Genomic DNA, 19,841 nt, shown 5'->3' with positions numbered 1-19,841 from the left:
TAACAGTTAAAATTATTTTTCGAAAACAACAACACAGTTGTTAAAGGGATATTTCTCTTGCAGCGTTATATGTGTGTACGCATTTGTTTATATGGGAAACTAATTTAATTTTTTTGTCTACATGTATCTATTTTCATAAGGGGAATAGGATTAAACTAAATTTCCCATATTTTTATAAAATGCGAGAATATATAAATAGTTTATATAATAATTTGCAGTATTCAGTTTTTCTGATTTGACAGTTAAAATGAAGAGTAATTTTTGTTTTGCTGATAAACTCTTGACAACTCCGAAATTTTTGGCACTAATTTGCGGGTCAAATCGCTCCTATGGTCGCATCAGCCAGTTTTTTCATTACGTTTTAACATAAAGAGTAACCAGCTAAAATGTATGCTTACTTCTCAATATTGGCAGCGATCTCGCTTTAACCCCCAAAAGGTGCTTTGGTGCACAGTTTTATGGTTACTGCATTTCTCTTTTGCTTTCTGACCACTTCTTATTTGCCGCTACGACAGCGCTGCTGGCTTTGGCAGAGCTCCCGGCATTTTCATTTGCTTTCTTCACTTTGTTAAAAAATAATTTCATTTCAATTATTCTTTTCGCATTTTTCAATTTTGCTTTCATGTTTTTCTTGAACAGAGCTCTCCCATTCTCTCAATTTTACTGAAAAGTGTTGCATTTTTGGTAGTTGTTTTGAGACATTGTTATATGTGGTGTGCTTTGCATTGGGTGAGTGATTTTATTGGAAAAAAATAGACGTTATCGCAAAACTAACAGAAAAATAACGAATGTTTTTAAGTTCGCTATATACGAGTTTTATACGATGGCACCTAAAGAAACATTGTATAAAATCAATATAAATTAGTTTAGTTGACGCTCTCTGGTGGTGATTTTATGAAAACTCTCAATTGTATGTAGGGTTGTCGAGTGTCGGTTTAAAAATACATCCATTTGGGACCAGTTCTTCAGTGCAAGTTCAATTCAGTTTCCCAATTAAACTAAGTTTAAACGTTAAGTTTTGCTAAAAAAGTGAAAGAAACATTCGTAATGAAATTAATGGACGTATATGCTGTATCAGTTGAGAAACAGATTGTCGGTTCAAGATTCTGTGGTCCCACCGTGCGCTTGGAGAAGTTAGAAAAAGTTATGAGAATACGGAGAGTAGTTGTCAGTTATATATATATTTTTCAGTTAAAAAAAATAATAATAAAAATAAATAAATAAAAAAAATCGTTGACAGTTAATCTATATATAAGATCGAGAAATGCAGGCAAGTTTCGATAATTTTTCCCGAATGTTACGTCGAAATGCGGGAGCTGTTATAAACTTGGTTTATCAATTAAAATACTTACTGTTTAATGCTCATTAACTAAGTACGCTTCAATCTGCCCAAATGTCATGCAATTTTTACAATACTTCAGTAATTCCGACTCATATAATTGTCAAGAAGTTCTGTTCACTTTGAAGTGCACTTTGCGGTCCAATTTTAGGTGCAAATAGTTAGTTGAAACCTAGTACTGCCATGCCTATAAGTACATATCTATGCATCTAAAATATACAATATAAGTACAAATGCACATCCATGCATTATGCGCACACGCCTTTATATTGCATGCATACTTATTAATTTAAACTTTAAACGCAATTGATTGAATGCTGGGCTTATCTATCTTCGTTGCTATTCGACACAACATGTTGCCGCAACATAACTTGCATTTGCAACATGTTTGGCCAACGACTGACCATACGAAATTTCGAGGTTGGAAAGTGAGTATCTGTGCGCTTTTAGTGTGCGTTATCATAGCGAATTCTATGTCGAAATCTCTTCACCTGAACGCAAAATTCTTAATCTCTATATGTAAAAAAACCTTTTCTATCAATTGGCGTTTCGTGCTCGGGGGTTTCCGATTGGTAGTCGCACACTGAATATATGTACAGAATGCAGAGGTGTAGCTCACATCAGACCGTTAGCTAGCTCTCAGTGAGTTTGATTTGTTGACAAAAAACTGAGGTTATGTAGGTGATATACGAAAAATTGAACACAGCCTCCGCCCATATTACTTCGTTGATTGAATGAGTGTGTGAATACGTGTGAAATGAGCATGCAGAACTCTGCTACCGAGTCCTCTGTGATCTAGTAGCCGAAGTTACTCTCACAATTTTGCTTCGGATGGCCAACCTGCTAGTTTATCATCCTTGATTGTCACGCATATCCTTTGTTGGGTTGCTGTTGTTGTTGCTGTAGCTTAAATATTCCCCACACACGTACCGGGGATGCTGCAGGAGCGACAGTCCTTGGCTGTATATAAATCCGGGTCGTTCCGGTAACGTAGAACCGACTGCCGTGGGAACGATCCTTTGCTGGTTGTTTGGTTGAGTTCCTCCTCTAATTTGTGGCATACGTATTGATTTTGCTTCACAAAGGGGGAGACCCACAGTTTTATACCGCCTTCAAACAGCAGATGGTTTTTTTATGAGGAGATTTTTATATGGCAGAAATGACTCAGAGGTTTGCCATTGCCTGGTGAAGGGAGAATACTGTTATGACCACTAAACGTAATTTAGTTTAGAAAATAATAGGGATAAATTGGGCACAAACATCAACGTGAATAAAAATGAATAAGAGAAAAATATATTAGTTAAGATGCTCGCTGTTCTGCCTTCGAGTTTCACATTTGACAGATGTAACGAAATTTCGTGGTCAAATCGTCACAACTTCGAAAAATAGTTTTAATCTTTAGTACCCAAGGCGAATGTATTAAAGGTGGTGTTGGTAAATCAGCTGATTCGTTTTTTTTCTTTCGCCGTGTCCATGTGGCTGTCAGCTCAGAGTGAAACAAGGCGAATTCAATATTTGTTTTCTAATTTCCCAAGACTTTGCTTTGACAATCAAACGTACAGAACGTTGTTGTTGGTCTAGTGCCACCATCTTTAATGAATGCGCCTTGTTTCGTACCGATTTACCGATTTCCAAATTAGCTCGATGGATTTATTATCAAATTTGCTACTAAATTTCGAAGTTTGCTTGCTATGCTTGTGTGAGTATGAAATGCAAGAATATGAAAAAATTAATTAAAAGCCAATACAAATCAAATTTTGTATAAGTTAATTAAAATTTTTGCCATATTTAATTTTTTAAGCACTGTAAATTTTTTAAAAATATTTGCTGTTTGCCATTATCCTGCCGCACAAAGAAGCAACACTGTTTATCCATGTTGCTATTGGCTTACTTGTGAAAGGACACCCGAAGCCTTTTGTTATGCTGTTAGTAGTGCTGCGAATCAGTCACAGTCAGTAAACAGTAAAGGTAGCATGCGAAAATCAGCCGTCGGGTTCGTGCTTATGTGTAAACAGTGTTTTAAGTTAACATACATATATAAATAATTTAAATACGAATGAAATAGTGAATTATTTTTATTTGTAAAAGTTAACGTGAAATTCATAAAAATGTGTGATGAATGAAAAAAAAAAATAAAATACTATAGTTCAATGACGGATACAACTCAATAACTTACGGTAATAGGCGAAATTTTTTATCAATATGTGTGTACATACATACATGCATGTATGTTTATGATTTAAAGAAAATTAATCATAGTTGTTATATTCACTTTCTGGTTGTGTTCATTAAATTTTTAACTTAAACTAAATACGAACGAGTGGACTTAAAAAAACGTTATTTTATACATTTGATTTTTTCTTTTTGCAAATGGGTAAATCCATGCAATCCATCAGGATTATAATAAAAATGTAAATTTAGTTTTTACTCCTTTTTTATACCCATTAAAGCAAAGTGTAAGTGAAGTTGAGTAGTGTTTTCTTTTTCGCTCAGAAAAAAGTGATCTCATTATATAGCAACATTATGAAAATGTTGCATATTTCGTATGAGAAAACATCAAGAAAAAAATTTTTAATTTCCACAGAATTATATATTTAACAAATAAATTATATATTTAATAAAAAATGTATACGAATATTTTTTATATAATAAAATATATACACAAATAAATTTAATATAATAAAACTGAACGATTTACTTCCATTTTTTGTTTGTACTAATTAAAGTTTTCGCACAACTATTTTGACGAACTCTTCTGTCCACAAATAAACAAAAATCAACTGCACAATGCGCACCTTCACTTTTTGTAGAGGCTCTAAAATACCACACATTTGCCTGGCCAGAGTGCAACACTTTAGCAAGAGAACACGCAAAACTATGAAAATGCTGAGAGCAGAAATTTGACAACATGATGCTGGGCAGAATAAATAAATTAATGATACATTTTTTATTTTATAATTTCGACTCTGACTATTCTGAAATTATGCTGTAAAAAATTTGTGCATTTCACTGTGAATGCATTTGATACAACACTTTCATGAGAATTCGCACATTTAAATGCGATGCCTAACAATTAAAAACCGAGCATCCAGTTTATTTTCCACAAAAATGTAACCAAAAACATTAGTTTTTTTTGTATTTAAAAAGTTTGCATATAGTATATAATTTAAAAATAAAAATAACAAATGACAAGTAGCGATTGGCAAGCACTATTCGTTCATGTGTCACATGGAATACAAACATGTCGAAATATGCAAGCAGCACTCGGCTCGGCTGTTCGTTCAAATTCATTAAGCGTTTAAGGGGTTACATGGGTTTCGTCGGGTAACAAAGGCCTATTTTCAATTTTTTTTTTCTATGTAAATAATTATTTATTTAATTCAAACTTTTTTCTGTCTTATAGATACATATTTAAATAATTAAAAATCCTCCATTGTGACGTCATTTCCGGTGACCCCTCGAAAAAAAATGCGTCCGCGTTGTCAGCATAACTCCTGACAGGATCATCAAAAATGAAAAAACAAAAATAAGTGTTTTAGTTAAGACCATAAAATCGTGCTTGAACGAAGGAAAGAAGAAAAAAGTAAAAATTGGAATTTTGGCAGAAATTTTTCCAAAAAAAAAAAATGAAAATTTCGGTCAAACTTGCTTGACATTTTGTTTTTTTTTTAAATAGTTGTAATTGAGCTCCGAAAAAAACGCGTTTAAAGTTTTGAGTAACAATAAAAGTGGCTTGGAGAGCACACCTTCCAAAGGCTGCATCTCCGAAACTATTATTCGGATCGAATTGAAAATTTAGGATAATATTCTTGAGATGTTGTAGAAATTAATAAGCCAAAAAAAAATCGATTTTTTGAACTCACGAAACCCATGTAACCCCTTAAGGCGTATTGAAATTAAATATTTACTAAATGAAACTTAACCGATTTTTATGGTTTTGGTATTAATGCAAGCTCTAAATTGGTTCAGCGCTCAATTGAATATTATTTATAGATTTCAGAATGTCTATGTCAGAAAAAAATATTTTTATAAAAATTGTACAATTTGTTTCAAGCCATAAGATTACTTTTGCTATAGCCCACCGAGTGGCGACTCTATTAGGAACAAATTGTTCAATAAATTGCTGCTCTATGTCCACCTAAATTATGGAATTCGATAGTCAAAGAAAGTTTTTTTGGTTTAAAATTTTAGTTTCGTGACGACTCGCTACTAGGAAATATTTTTAATTGACATTTAACTAATTAGCCCATTTTAGATTATTTGACATAAAAGTGAAGCAGCTCACAACTTCTGACTTCAGTCAAGTATCCTCTGTATAGCAACCAAACCATCCCTTTGGGACGAGGTAAAGTGAGAGGGCGCACACTTTGTGAAGCTACTTTAACGTATTCGCTTTAATGGCTCATCAGGGTCTGCAATTTCTAGGGCAGGTGTCTGATTTGGAGGAAGCGGTTCACCATATAAAAATATCCTTTATCAATACTAATTAATTGCTGATAAAACTCGAAAATGCCACAAATAAAAAAAAGATAATAAAAAATTTAACTTATTAACTATTATCAGACAATAGAGTTGGCAGCATTGAATATAGTAAATGACACCAGTTTAATGAAGTATAACTGCTCTTGGCGAATCTTGCTCGATAACCTTAGACGTCTCGAATTCAACATTTCTCTGCTCGCGATGTTTGCGCTCTGATCGCTTGACGAAAAGCTCTCATGTGAAAGCAACATCAAAGTATGTGAATTGCATATGTAGCTGCTACTGCTTTCTACACATCTATACCTTTACGCTACTTTTATGGTTAAATATATGTATGTATGCACACAAATGCATAAATACATACTCGTATATCCAGCCTAGGTAAATAAGCATACCCGTAAAATGCAAAAATGCGGGAGATAGTCAAGTGAATTTGTTGCATCTTTCACGCACCCAATAAATTTGCTGACAGGGCGTAGTTAGCATGCACTCGTATACGGTTTGGGCGGGTGGAAAATCCTGTGAATGTAATCTACATAAGTACTCGCCTTGCATGCTAGTAAGATACAGGCTACCTGGCAGAGCTTAGAGTGTTGCCCCGTAGCAGAGTGTCAGTAGCAAACGCACATAATGCCTTTCAATATTTTCATAGGCTGATGAAATTTGTAGAGTTTTGATGACAGGTTTATCAAGTTTTTTTTTTAAACAATTTTTTATTTATGAGTTTCTTTTATTACCGAGAAGGATTTTGACGATGATATGCTTGTCAATTGATGATAATACAAAACAGAAATAATTTTGAAATGCATCTTTTTTTATATTCTAATGTGGTAGATAATTTCATGGCATTTATTCTTTTAATGTAATATCCGGCATATGTCCGCCACGGCTACGAGTTAGATGGCCCATTTGATCAGTCCGATTTTTGACTACTTTGTCCAATAAATCTGAGTAATAAATCGAAATCAATCCAATCAGCAAAAATGTGACGCAAACGATGGTCATCACTTGGCTTCTGTTCTTGCACGAGCTATATTTTATAGGCACGTAAACCATGATCCTTACGTAAAATTTTCCACGTGGTCGAAGGACAGTTGAGAATGTCACGACAAATCGATATTTCGGCGTCTTTTTCAACACTTCGCTCTATGAACTTCGCAAACAGGTTTTTTTTCAAAGTTAATTCCCACAATTTGGAAGGGTTGCTCTGGCGTTAAACGATTCATGATGACTTGCCAAACCTTACTGAACTGAAATGCCAACACAGTTTGCCATTCTCATCTTTCAAGCCATAGTTGTCGGTATCGATAGTTCTCTAGCAGCTAAAAAAACACCAAATTGAATTAAAGTTTTAAAGTTTTAGCCACAAAAATATTTATATTACATATAAAAAGTGTTGTAATTCAGCTGTAAAGTGAGATGCCTTACTATGTTGCACAAAATATTGATACGAAACGAAGCTCGATGTAGATGTATGAATGAGGTTTGCACTTCGATCTCATGGGCTTTTGTGCCCTCTAAACGAACCTCAATACCTCGCACCGAGTCAATCAGATCATCTCAGCTCTTAGACGTTAATTTTCAGTCATCAATATCGGAACGCTAATTCTTTGTTTTCGTTGTTCGTCTTTGGAACAGTCGTCTACTAAAGTTAAAAAATATTAAAAATCTGCTGCGTTTTAAAAACGAGTTTTCGGAATAATTTATCAATTGATAAGTACTCGTACTAACCTATTTTCTGGCTCTTGTCTTCCCTTCCCATTAGCTTAACTTTTTCATCCTTACCGTTTAGCGTTTGTCCCTCTCTCATATTTTAAATGTATGCGTCCTAGAAATAAATTTTGATGTAAAATTTAAATATATTGCAATATTAATCATATCCGATGCTGAAATATAGCCAAAGGCTGCTGTGTTGGGTAAGGATAAATAAAAGTAAAGAGATAAATAAGTCGACTTCTGATTAGATTAGAATTGTGAGGGGTTGGACAAGTCCAAACACTCAGCCAGGAGACCATAGTACTGCAGCCGGATAGATTTCAGTAGAAACAATAGAGAGATAGGAAAGATAAAATGTGGATGGTAAGACGGAAAAACTAGTTTAAGGTCACTCTTCCACAAATCTCTGAGATTCATTGATGTGATTCAGAGATCCGAAAGAGGGAGAGTCTGAACCTTATCCATACTCAGTATATCGCTACCCAAAATCCTATGATTCTGATTCTGGAAAACGGCGGACAGCTACAGAGAAAATGGTCTGCAGTGTCGTCATCCTCAAGACAGGATAGGCATATCGGGCTGTCGACGATCCCATGGCAGTCATATGCTGACCATAGACGTTGTGCCCTGTGATTACACCCACCAGTACTCTCAGGTCCTTTCTGCTGAGTTTTAGGAAAAAGGTCTCTATTTCCCTGTTTGGTTCTTTCACAAAGCACTTCGCTACTCTGCACGAGCTCAACCCAGACCACCGTCCTCTATAGGCAGACCTCATGAAGTCGTCAATTATAGTTGAATTGATGCAGAAGTGAAACCTAGAAAGGGTTCAGGGCCTAGGGCCATACTTGCAGAGCCTTCATTAGCCAGTTTATCAGCTAAGTCTAAAGTCTAAAAAGTTCTTTTAAATAGACATTTGAGAATTAAAATGTGCTAAAAAAAATATTTGTTAGAAAAATTCAGTTGGGATTACTGAAGGCATAAAAAGCCGTTATTATAAGCGTTTCGTCAAGTTCTCCTCAACAAGTACCTGCGGCGGGTTCTGCGCATCTGGTGGCCTAGAACAATTTTCAACACAGATCTTTGGGATTAGGGCAAGCGACTACCCATCCAGTCTGAGATACAAGTTAGAAAGTGGAAATGGATGGGTCATACCTTTTGAATGAACCCAGCTGAAGTCTGCAGACAGGCGCTAGAGTGAAACGCGCGAGGTAATATAGCAAACGGCAAGGTCGCCACATGGCAGAAAAAGGAGTGAGTTAAGTTTTGAACAGGAGTGAGTTAAGTGCTATCAAAAACTCAATTAAGAGAATTAAAATCATAGAGTTGGGTCGTATGCCATAGCAATGGTAACGTTTCGTGGAGGCGCTATGTTCCATTCCGGGACTAAGGGAATCGATGATGAGGAATATAAGTGCTTACGCGTAATTGACAAAAATACTCGGATACACGTATATTGAGTGTGATATAGTGAAAAAAGGTGTAGTATAATTATTTTTAGCTGTAGAATATGCAAAACGCAGCACTGTGCTAATCATGATGCACTTTCAGAATTATTTGGCTCAGTTTTTGTTCCACCAATGCTGTTGGAAAGTGTTCCTAATTATAATTATTTGTGCTCTTTATATTAAAACCGCATACTTATAATTCAGCTTTTTCACACACTTTTAAACAAATATACACAACGCGACTAGATATTTCGACTTCCTTATCACCGCAGCCACGGTTGTGCTACTTGGTAATAATACCAAACTTTGTCGCAACTTGCGGATGCCATGACTTCTTTCAAACACTCTGAATGCTTCCGCCTGTTGGCCATACTAAATGAGTCAAAATTTGCGCTTTTCATTTTCACATCTGCTATTCTGATTCTCGCTGCTTGTTAATGCTGCTGCAAACAGTATTCTGACACCTTTTCAACCGCAACTCGTCAAGCAATGTTCAAATTGTTACCGCCTTTGAGTTGCGCTGAGTGTAATGAAAAATAATTCTTGCTTACAACTCAAGGCCTCTTGCGGCACAACTGCGGTTTTAGCTGTGATTTGAATGCATTGCAACAGCTCAACATCTCGCCAAGGAGACAATGACTGTCAAAGCTTTGTCATAATTGCTGGATTGCTACTGTCTCCTGGATGGAATGTAGAAGATACATACATACATATATCCTACATGTGTGTGTTTACGAATATTCATTTTGCTTGTGACAGACTCACGGAATCGAGACAGGTACAGCGGTCATATGTGTACCAAAATGTTAACAATGAAAGGACTTAGCCATGCCATGTTGCTCTTATTTTGGGTGCCTTAATGAAATATAAGTCCAAGGCAGGTTAGTTGGGCAAAATTGTAACATATCGTAATCACGTTTATCTTCCATGTAAGCGTAATTTCTAAAATTCCAAAAACTTTAATTAATGAAGAATAATTTCTCAAAATTTATGCGAAAGATGATATCGAAGAAAAAAATACTAATATATTATTTGAAAATAGGCGCAACATCTCATTATATTTGAAACCACTTTATTGCAAGCCACAGGTCGTGTTGTAGATGTACAACGTACAGGTTTTGCCAATTTTAACTTATGGATGCCTAGTTTGGTGGAAAGCTCTTCGAAAGGGCTATAATATCACAAAACTGGGGAGGGTGCAAAGAACTGCATGCATTGGCATTACCGGAGAATGTAAAACTTTCCCCACTGCTACCCTGAATGTCCTTTTGCTCTTACTTCCCATCGACTTTTCCGTTATTTCCATCGCAGCTCAAAGTGCAATCAGGTTAAAGGAGATTGGCCTCTGGAGATAATCTCTCAAGGGACATGGTAGCATTTTCGGGCAGTTAACACCGTATTTCTCCGAACTTCGAACAGATCTCTCTATCCGCTAACTAGAGTTTTAGGGTTGTGCTAGGGCAATCTTTCCAAATACGCAGGATTGGATCGAGGGGAGAATCTGCACCGAAGCTTGTACCTGTGTCTTCACTGCCGGTTCCAAGAGGGAATCGGGAGTCGGAGCAGGTGTTTTCTCTAAATCAGCCAATTTATCTATCTCCTTTAAACTGCCGAATACAGCTAGTGTTTTTCAAGCAGAAGTCTTTGCGATCCTGCAGGCATGCAGCATGCTTAGGGAGCGCGGAAGCGAGGGAGATATTAACATTTTCTCCGATAGTCAAGTCGCCATCAAGGCTCTGACGACGCCATGGTGTAGGTCGAAACTAGTAAACTCCTGTAAGGAGGAGATCAAATATCTTAGGAGTGCAGGTAACATTTCTCTGATCTGGGTTCCAAGACATAGGAACATAGAGGTAAATGAAATTGCTGATGAGCTTACCAGGAAGCGGACTGAATTGGCCACGTATATCCCCTACCCGGTCATCGGCATCCCTTTGACAGTTGTTAAAGGGGAACTGCACAAATTATTTTTCAGGTAAGCGCCGAAAAGATGGAGCTCCATCTCTTCATGTGCTATGTCGAAAATCCTTTTACCCCAATACGATATACGAAGGACTCAGAAAGTCCTTTGGACTCCTCGCCATTCAGTTTCCAAACTCGTAGCTGTGTTTACCGGTCACTGAACGATCGGTACACACGCGGAAAAGCTAGGGTTACCATTTAACCCCCATTGCAGAAGCTGTGGGGACCTTTCAGAGAAGAAGACTGTTGAGCAATTTCTCTGTAAATGTCCGGGTTTGGCAGCTAGACGATGAAGGTCACTGGGCGCCCCTTTCTTCGACAGCCTCGGGCAGTGCTGCTGCTGCAGTTATGCTGCCCGGCGGCTTTCTTAATGACTGGCCTATCCCTTGATTTGCGTAATTATGGGCTGCTCGTTGCCTAATTTACAGGTTCTGCATTTCCTATTGTGTTTGGCCAGAATATTCTGCATATTTGTTGGTGAAAGCTTGCAGTTTGTTAATAATCTTATTCATGGAGCGATTAGCGATTGATGATTATCGCGACCAATAGGCAAATTTCAAGTTCCAAGTGATGTGTCTGTTTTGCAAGGTGAGTTTGATGAATGTGGAGTCCCTTGCCGTGTTTGATATAAGGGTTCTGCGCAAGATTTTTGGACATTTGCATGTTAGTGACGGCGAGTATCGTAGGCGATGGAATAATGAGCTGTATAAGCCTTAAGGCGACATAGACATAGCGCAGCGAATAAACATCCAGTGGCTTCGTTGGCTGGATCTTGTCGTCCGAATGGGTACAAACGATCCGGGACTGAAAGTATTCTATGCGGTACCAGCTCGTGGTAGTAGAGGAACGGGAAGGTCTCCTCTGCATTGGAAAGGTCAGGTGGAGAAGGGCTTGGCTTCACTTGGTGTGTCTAAGTGGCGCCGGCTAGCACGAGAAAGGAACGCAAAATTCTCGTAAGCGGTTATCGCGCCAATCAAGAAGAAGAAGAAGAAGAAGAAGAAGAGCTTGGTCATTCCATCGTCCAGAACGGTTGCGAAGAGAAGTGGCAAGAGAGGGCGTCCTTATCTCACTCCAGTGTTTGTGGTGAAAGGTTCGCTACTTATCCCATTTTCAAGTACTGCCAGCTTCGAGTTTTCGTACATTACTCTTAAGAGAGCAATCAGTTTCTGGGGGACTCCTTTGTTGTTGAGTGCTGTCAATACTGCGCTTCGTTTGATTGTATCGAAAGCTTTCTCAAAGTCGACGAAAAGCATGTAGAGTGGCGAGCGCCATTCAATTGATTGCTGCGCGGTGATGATGCGGAGTGTATTTGATAGGTCTACAAAGCTCCGATGGTGGTGAAAATCTACCTGTTCATCATGTAGTGAGTAAGGTAGAGCATAATTTCAAAAATTGCTGGAATCGGGCAATAATTACGTTGGTTCGGTGCAACATAAATGCCGATGTCCGTTCATCCATCTGTCTTGCAAGGAGATCTATAAGTAACAATTCAGGCATTGAATTAAACCTGGGTCACATACTCTTCCACATACTGAGATAGTTGATATACATACTATTGGGTTTGGAACTAAGTAATTGCGGATTTTTTTTTTTGAGAAAATTAAAGCCAATTTTTTTATGGAACTAAATAACATTATTCTGTAATGTATTGCCCATTTTGATCAATGACCTCAGGCAACATCATAACCCCACGTTCATAAAACTTCTAAAAAACTGAATCAGGTACGATTGGACATCATCATCATTATTGAAATTTTCAAGGAGTTTTGTAAAGATCAAAGCTTAAAGTAATCAGATCGTGCAATGTCAGGACTATATGGTCGATGTGGCCACACATCCCAACCCAGCTCCAATAATTTTTGCCGAGTGGCCAAAGATATGTGTGGCCTTGCATTGTCATGATGGAATACAATACTTTTTCGATTTGTCAATTCGGGCCGCTTTTTTTCAACTGCATTGTTTAATTTCGTTAGTTGCTCAATGTAGACATCAGAATTGATCGTTCGTTTGAGTGGTAAGAGTTCAAAGTAGACAATTCCTTTGTAATCCCACCAAACTGATAACAAAACCTTCTTTTGATGAATATCAGCTTTTGATGTATATATGAATGTGATACATGAAGCTTCTCTGCAATCTCACGTGTTGTACTGTGACGATCCGAATCGATTATTGCTTTGATTAGGGCGTCATCAACTTCAACTGGACGACCAGAGCGTTTTTCATCTTTGAGTGAAAAATCACCAGAACGAAATTTGGCAAACCAATTTTGACACTGCCGTTCGTTTAAGGCTTCGTCACCATAAACAGCACATAACTTTTTATGAGCTTCTGATGCGGTCTTCCCTTTGCGAAAATAAAAAAATCAAAATATAATCCTGGCCAAATTGTTAAACAACGTACTTAATGTCAATGGACAGATGTATAAAATAAAGGGGACAAAAAAAAAAAAAATATATGATGGAAATGTTCCTTTTGATTTTCCATTTTTCAACGAACGCCAAACGAAAACTACGCAACCGATAAAAAAACTTTTTTTACTGATTGACAGCTGAATTGCCAACTATCAAATAACAAAATGTGTTTTACATTTGTACTACGTCTGCACACCTAAAAATTCAACTGAAGCCATCTATGAGTGAAATCCGAAATTACTTGGTTGCCAGCCCAATAGATGCGCGAATCTGTTTGTTTCAAACAGTCTTTTAAATACCCAATAAAGGTTGTAAGCGCCAATTATATAATAAATAAATATTCGCCTAGTATGACATTTCACCAAAAAACATGCGCCGATTATGCCCCTAAAATGCTTGGTTCTGCGCGAACTGAGACATTTCTTTAGTTGCTTTATTTTTAGTTGCATTCAATTTAGAACTTTTTCATAGAGGCTCGTGTTCGTGTGGCAAACTGCTGTCATTTCACTTATCGTCGTTGTATTGTGCGTAATTCTTGTATGTGGTTTTACCTATTGTGTATATAAACATACATACATACTTGTTTTCTCATTCCATCACATTCATCTTCCAACAGGCATTGAACGAGCCGTTCATCCATACCCATCCTTTGTGCCACCCATCTTCAGTCAATCTCTAATGTGAACTGACACCAACAGTGAATTTGCCTATTTCACTAAAATCTGAAATACTTGTATGGATATTATCATCTGCGTTGAGGTACACGTGCGTGTTCATATGGGCGGTAGACGTGTTGCATATTAAAGTATTCTAGTAGAAGGGCTCATATTTATTTAGGATATTTTATTTTAAGCTTTCCATTTAAGGTGGAGTATGAGTATGAAATAAATGTATTAAAGCAGCTACAATTTATTTATCGATTTCATATTTTTGTAGATACCTATTAACATATTTACTTATACCACTTTGATCAAAAAGTTCCCGTTACAACCGCCAGGTTCCGCCCTAAGTCAACTGATTTGAGTTATGGTTTTTTGTTCGGTTGCCACATCTGAAAGTATATCGCCATTGCTTGACATTTGTAAAAGTTACGTCGGCTTGAGTAAATCTACCTTTGCACGTGTTTGCCGGTTTTTTACGGTTTCTAAAATGGACTTGAAAATTTTACATTAAAAGTGGATTCAATGGTGCGAAGATTTTAGAAATGTTGTGAAAGTGTTTCGGTAACGATTATTTTTGCTTGTTCACTCCTCTCGGGAGCATAGAACGTCGAGAATAATCTTCCTTCGTACACGGTTCTGTACTGTTGTTTTCGCACCGTCTCCTGAGATGTCGGCATCTGTTAGTTCAGTTCGCGCAGCATCGGCCTTCTCCAAATGTTTTTTGGTCGACAGCGACCTCTGCTCCCTTGCGGGTTCCAGTCCAGTGCTAGTAGTTTTCTCAATGTGCGACCTAACCACTTTCTGCGTTTGATTTGTCTAAGGATGCGTTTCTCGTTCGTTAATTTCCATAGTGCGTCGTTACTGACGGTGTTTGGCCAGAATATTCTGTAGATGATGTGGAGGCATTTGTTGATGAAGGATTGTAGCCTCTGTGTGATGGTGTTAGAGACCAGCCATGTTTCGCTTTTGTACAACAATAAGGACTTCACGCAAGAGCTGAATATTCGTAGTTTAGTGCGCCTGGAGATTTGCGAACTCCCCATACTGTAATGCCGCCCTTGCTTTGTTTAGCCTACAGTTGACATCTTCATCTGCTCCACCATCTGCCGTGATGATGCAGCCAAGGTAGCAGAAGCTTTCGACGAATTCCACCATGCATCCGTCAACCAATATCTGCCTTACGTTATTGTGGTTAACTCTCATAGCCTTGGTCTTAGCGATGTTGACCACCAGTCCGACAGTGCGTGCTATCGCGATTAGTTTGTCCGCCTTTGCTTGCATATCGGAGAGTTTGAGAGAGAGGATATCATCGGCGAAGTCCAGGTCTTCAAGATACGGTAACAATACTCTAAAGCCGCTTACAAGTGGCAAGAACGCTTCAAATGAGATCGTGAGTTCATCGAGGATGACGAACGTAGTAGCAGGCCGTCAACATGAAAACTGATGAAAACATTCATAAAGTGAGAGAAAAGTTGATCAATAACTGCAAATTAAAAATTAGACAGCTGGCAGAGGACCTGAACATTGGTTATGGATCCGTTCTGGATATTGTAGTTAATGATTTGGGTTTGCGCTGTGCTTCTGAAAAGTTAGTCCCAAAACAACTGAATTTCATGCAAAAAAGGGACCGCTTTGATAGCGCCAAATACTTGGTTTCAGAGGTGGAATCCGACCCAACGTCTATCAAATGCGTCATTACTGTAGACGATGAGTGGGTTTATGCGTACGAAATCCAATCCAGACATCAGGCGTGTGAGCGGATTGCCCCGAATGAACTGAGACCAAAAAATCACGTCTTTTCAGTCAAAAAAGAAAGCAATGCTCACGCTTTTTATGGTTTATAACGGTTTTGTACACCTCGAATTTTTGTCAGAACGTATAAAGACTATTATTTGGGTGTTATGAGACGTTTATGTGAAGCAATTCGTCAAAAAGAAAGAAATCAACTCGTGGATTTTGCAGCGTTGGGCAGTGCCATTACTACCCGTGAATTTTTGACCAAGAACGAAACGAATACTACTTAACAGTCATCGAATTCACCTAATATGGTTCCTTACGATTTTATCTCTTTGAACGAGAGGAGCCAGTTTTAACAGCCGAAGAAAGTAATGGAAAAATCGAAGACGGCTCTCATGGCTATACCGCAAATAGAGTTCCCGAAATGTTTCGAAAGCTGGTTCAAACGCTGGTATAAGTGCGTTGCAGTTGATGGGGAGTATTTGTAAGGCGATCATATCAGATTTGAGGAATAAACTTGTACTTTGAATTTTCTAAATATTTTCCGGGAACTTTTTGATCAAGGTGGTATGTAAGCAAATAAAAGGTTATTAGAAAAATTGTATTATCGACTTTCACAAGGGTTTCCCTGTAACTCCACATATTGATTCCCATGTTGCTGCCATGCTTGAAAGCGCCCTTAATAATCGTCCGAAGTTAAACCGTTCAGACGACGAAGCTCTGGCCCAAGTGTTACGCGTCAACGTATGGTAAATAGATCAGCACAATATAAATTACTTTGTAACAGCAATTATGAGACTCGTGCCTCTGGTGGCGTACAGATAGAAACTAACATTCAACCATGTCCTCGGCTCGTGATGTTTATGTTTGGCCCGACGATCTATTCACGAGCCTGGCTCGTCATATTCATGTTTGGACCAAAATTTTCATCACGAGTCAGACTCGTTAAAGCAGGCACACAGCACACCAGGAAGAGTTTTCATGAGTTGCGAGTTCACAATAGGGTATACCCTAGAAAGAGTTGCAGGAATCGGAGTGCCGTTTTTCAGCCAAAAAAAAAATCTATCACAATGAACGTGAATGTATGGCGTAATGTCGTGCTGCAACAGCTAGAAGTTTTTGAGTTGCATACGGAAAATTTGCGTCCACACTCTATCCAGGACGCTAACAAAGAGCTCTCTTGCCCATCTCTACCCACGATTTTGTACATGCAGAGTGTAGTCCATTAAATTTTAGTGTAATAAAGGCAAGTTTGAAGTGGCTTAAAATCCACGTTGATTTCTGATCATTTATTCTTTGTGTTGCGGTGTTACGCATTTCTCCATATGAGGTCAGCACACAAATTTTTCAATTTATTGATCTAAGAATTTGTACACATATTATGTTATCTTCTAACTGTATTTTAAGACCTAGTATTAGTAAAAATATTTATTTGTAAAGGAGCTACAGCTGGTCTCCGGGAGTTGTGCGTGACTACTATATCTCTGAAGTGGATCTTCTGAAAATAAAAAACCAAACAGATTTCGTTAAAGTAATGTTAAACCTAGTAATTAATCGAAGGAATAAGCAAAATAATTTTTTTTTACAAAATGGCGGTTACTTAACAATAAAAAGTCGATTTTTTGACCATTTCGGTTCATTTTCGGCCTTAAATTGTTTATAAAAAATATTTATCGGTGAGAAAAAATCTTCGATTAATTACTAAAAAATATATTTGAGAAACTCGTTTTAAAGTTTGAAACTAATCGGTTTAGCCGTTTTCGAGCAATGTTGGAATGTTGGTCACCGACTTTGAAAACACCATTTTGAGAAAAACGCGTTTAAAGTTTAAAAGCACTTTACATAGGATAAGAAGTTTTGTTTTAACTTATCGTACATGGAGTAGTATATTCCAGGACCATATAATACACCTCCGCCGCTTCGGCAGCTTCTAATAACTCGAGCTGATGTTATCTGCGGGCTATTCTTCCATCTCGAGTGCTCTCATGCGCTCTGAGATCGGAAATGTTCACGCGATGCTCATCTTCTTTTTCGGCGTATGAATGCGCATTGGGCCCAAGTGTAATGCCTATTGCCTTCATATAATACAATAGTGATGCCATTCCTTCATTAAGCGACTTCCGCTTAATTTCCCGCCTGTAAGTATGCTGCTAGTTGCGCTTTTGTTCATCATTTCAGTTGCCGAGCTGGAAGCGAAGGTGATTGATTTCTTCGATACCTTTTCGATTTTTTTATCATTTAACACATAAACTTTGTGCCTCAGTGGCTAGGGTGGTTCTTGCTACCGGCGAACAACTGGCCCACTGCATGCGAGTTATTAAAACCAGTGATTAGACTCTTTGCATGATTGGAAGCCAATCGGAGCTCATAGCAGGAAAGAAGATCGTTTGTAGGCGGACGCAATACCTATAAGTTGGCTATCCGTTTCATAAGCCCGGTATAAATTGTAGATATGAGCATTTGGGCGGTTTCAACAAATATGCCATTTATTATTTATTATGCCATAATATGCATTATGCTTGAAGTAATAGTCTGTTTAAAGTTTTCAAGCACACACAGATTTAATAGCTTAGTCATAATAAGGTCATATGCACACGTTTGTATAATTTGATTAACAAATCTGAGTAGAGGCAGATTTGTTCTCCTTTGGTTCTAGCCTTTTTTAATTTCAAATTAATATGTTACAATAACAAAGAGCTTAAAGGAGCTTGCATTTTTCTTATATTATTCTTCTGTGAGCCTATTTGTTAGCTGAGCTAATAATCATTTATCTCGGTGTATCCTTTTCCGTATTACGTGAATACGTATTGGTTCCCATTCGCGTTTGCGTTGGTCATTTATATAGCTCTCTATTTTAATTTAATTTTCTCTCAGGCCACTTTTGCTCTAAACAGCGACGTATACTACCCAATGTATGCTAGTGTGTGACGCTGGCTGCGCTACGAAAATGCACATGAACATTTTACAACGCCATCGAGAGGCAACTGGCCATAAAGACTGGCAACAAAAACAACAATAGCCAACACAAGAATGCTTATTTCAACATCCTTTCAATTTCTCCGGGTGCCACGGCGGGAGTGGAGTACTCGAGAGTATTTGGGTCTCATGCGCTCAAGCAAACATGCATACATACATACCTACATATGTATGTATGCTATTACGACTTTAGTATATATGTATGTATGTAGGTGTGCACGTACATTCATCGCTAACGCAGAAGCGTACAACAGCAAACAGCTGCTAGTTGCTGGCTGCTTGCTGTTTGATTGTTGTTGTTGCTGGCATTATTTCTAATGCAGTTGAAACGTATTGCACGCCTTGCACTTGATTTATTATCTGTGAAGCGTCGAGTATTGCAGAAGATGTTGCAGCAAGCAGAATAGGAGTACAGCAGTGGAAGGCAACGATATGGGTTATGCAGTCACAGTTATCTGTTTAGGGTGTCGCGGTTGTCACAACAAAACAACGAATCCAACCAGGAACCAACCAGGAACCAACCAACCAACCAACCGTACCGCCGACCGACGAACAAACTGAGCTTTTGCAACAAATGTGACAACCATAACAATAACAACATCCATATCCGCAAAGGAAGTTACGAGCAGGATTTACTATTGAAATATTCAGTGAAGCATTCACCGTTATTACATGAATGCCATGGAAATTTGTACATAACTGTATGCTTGTGTGCATATATTTGTAGCCAGGTTTTTGGAGCAAACTATCGTCTATTGGCTTTGAAGTTAGGTTGGGTTGGGTTAATTTTGCGGAGTAACGGTGATCTCACATACCATATACCATAATTGGTCTCTGGTGTAGCCAAGAAACTGTATAGAGGTATAGGCCTCAGATCTTACCTGCGAAAAGGAAAGAAGAAAAAAACGTTTTTGGAGGCTTTGTGATTGTTTTTTGTTCCTGTATTTTTGGCTTGTCCAAAACAATGACATTAATAACTTATGCGAAAAAAATTTGGGAATTTTAATTTCGAATTACAAGTAAGCGGTAATTTAAATATTTTTTTCAGTGGAAAAACGTTTCATATCCCAAGCGCGACAGCAGTTAAAACGTTTTTCCACTATGCACAGCA

At 37.9% G+C, this 19,841-nt stretch overlaps 1 protein-coding gene across 2 annotated transcripts in view; it reads left to right on the top strand.

The window, feature by feature from the left end:
* Positions 1–442: 442 nt before the first annotated feature.
* The window catches only part of LOC128863180 (hexosaminidase D), a 94,495-nt gene continuing 75,096 nt past the window's right edge, over positions 443–19,841 (top strand). The window contains exon 1 of one of the 2 annotated variants that reach the window (XM_054102184.1): positions 443–729. In XM_054102184.1, the coding sequence (XP_053958159.1) occupies positions 709–729 (21 nt within the window). In that variant the 5' untranslated portion in view covers positions 443–708. Of the gene's footprint in view, positions 730–3,293; positions 3,517–19,841 lie in introns of those variants that run through there. The other variant, XM_054102195.1, reaches the window with a different exon arrangement.

This window comes from Anastrepha ludens, chromosome 2 (genome assembly GCF_028408465.1).
Source record: "Anastrepha ludens isolate Willacy chromosome 2, idAnaLude1.1, whole genome shotgun sequence".
NCBI lineage: Eukaryota > Metazoa > Arthropoda > Insecta > Diptera > Tephritidae > Anastrepha > Anastrepha ludens.
Note: the sequence above shows the minus strand (reverse complement) of the source record. Positions and strands in the feature narration are given on the sequence as shown.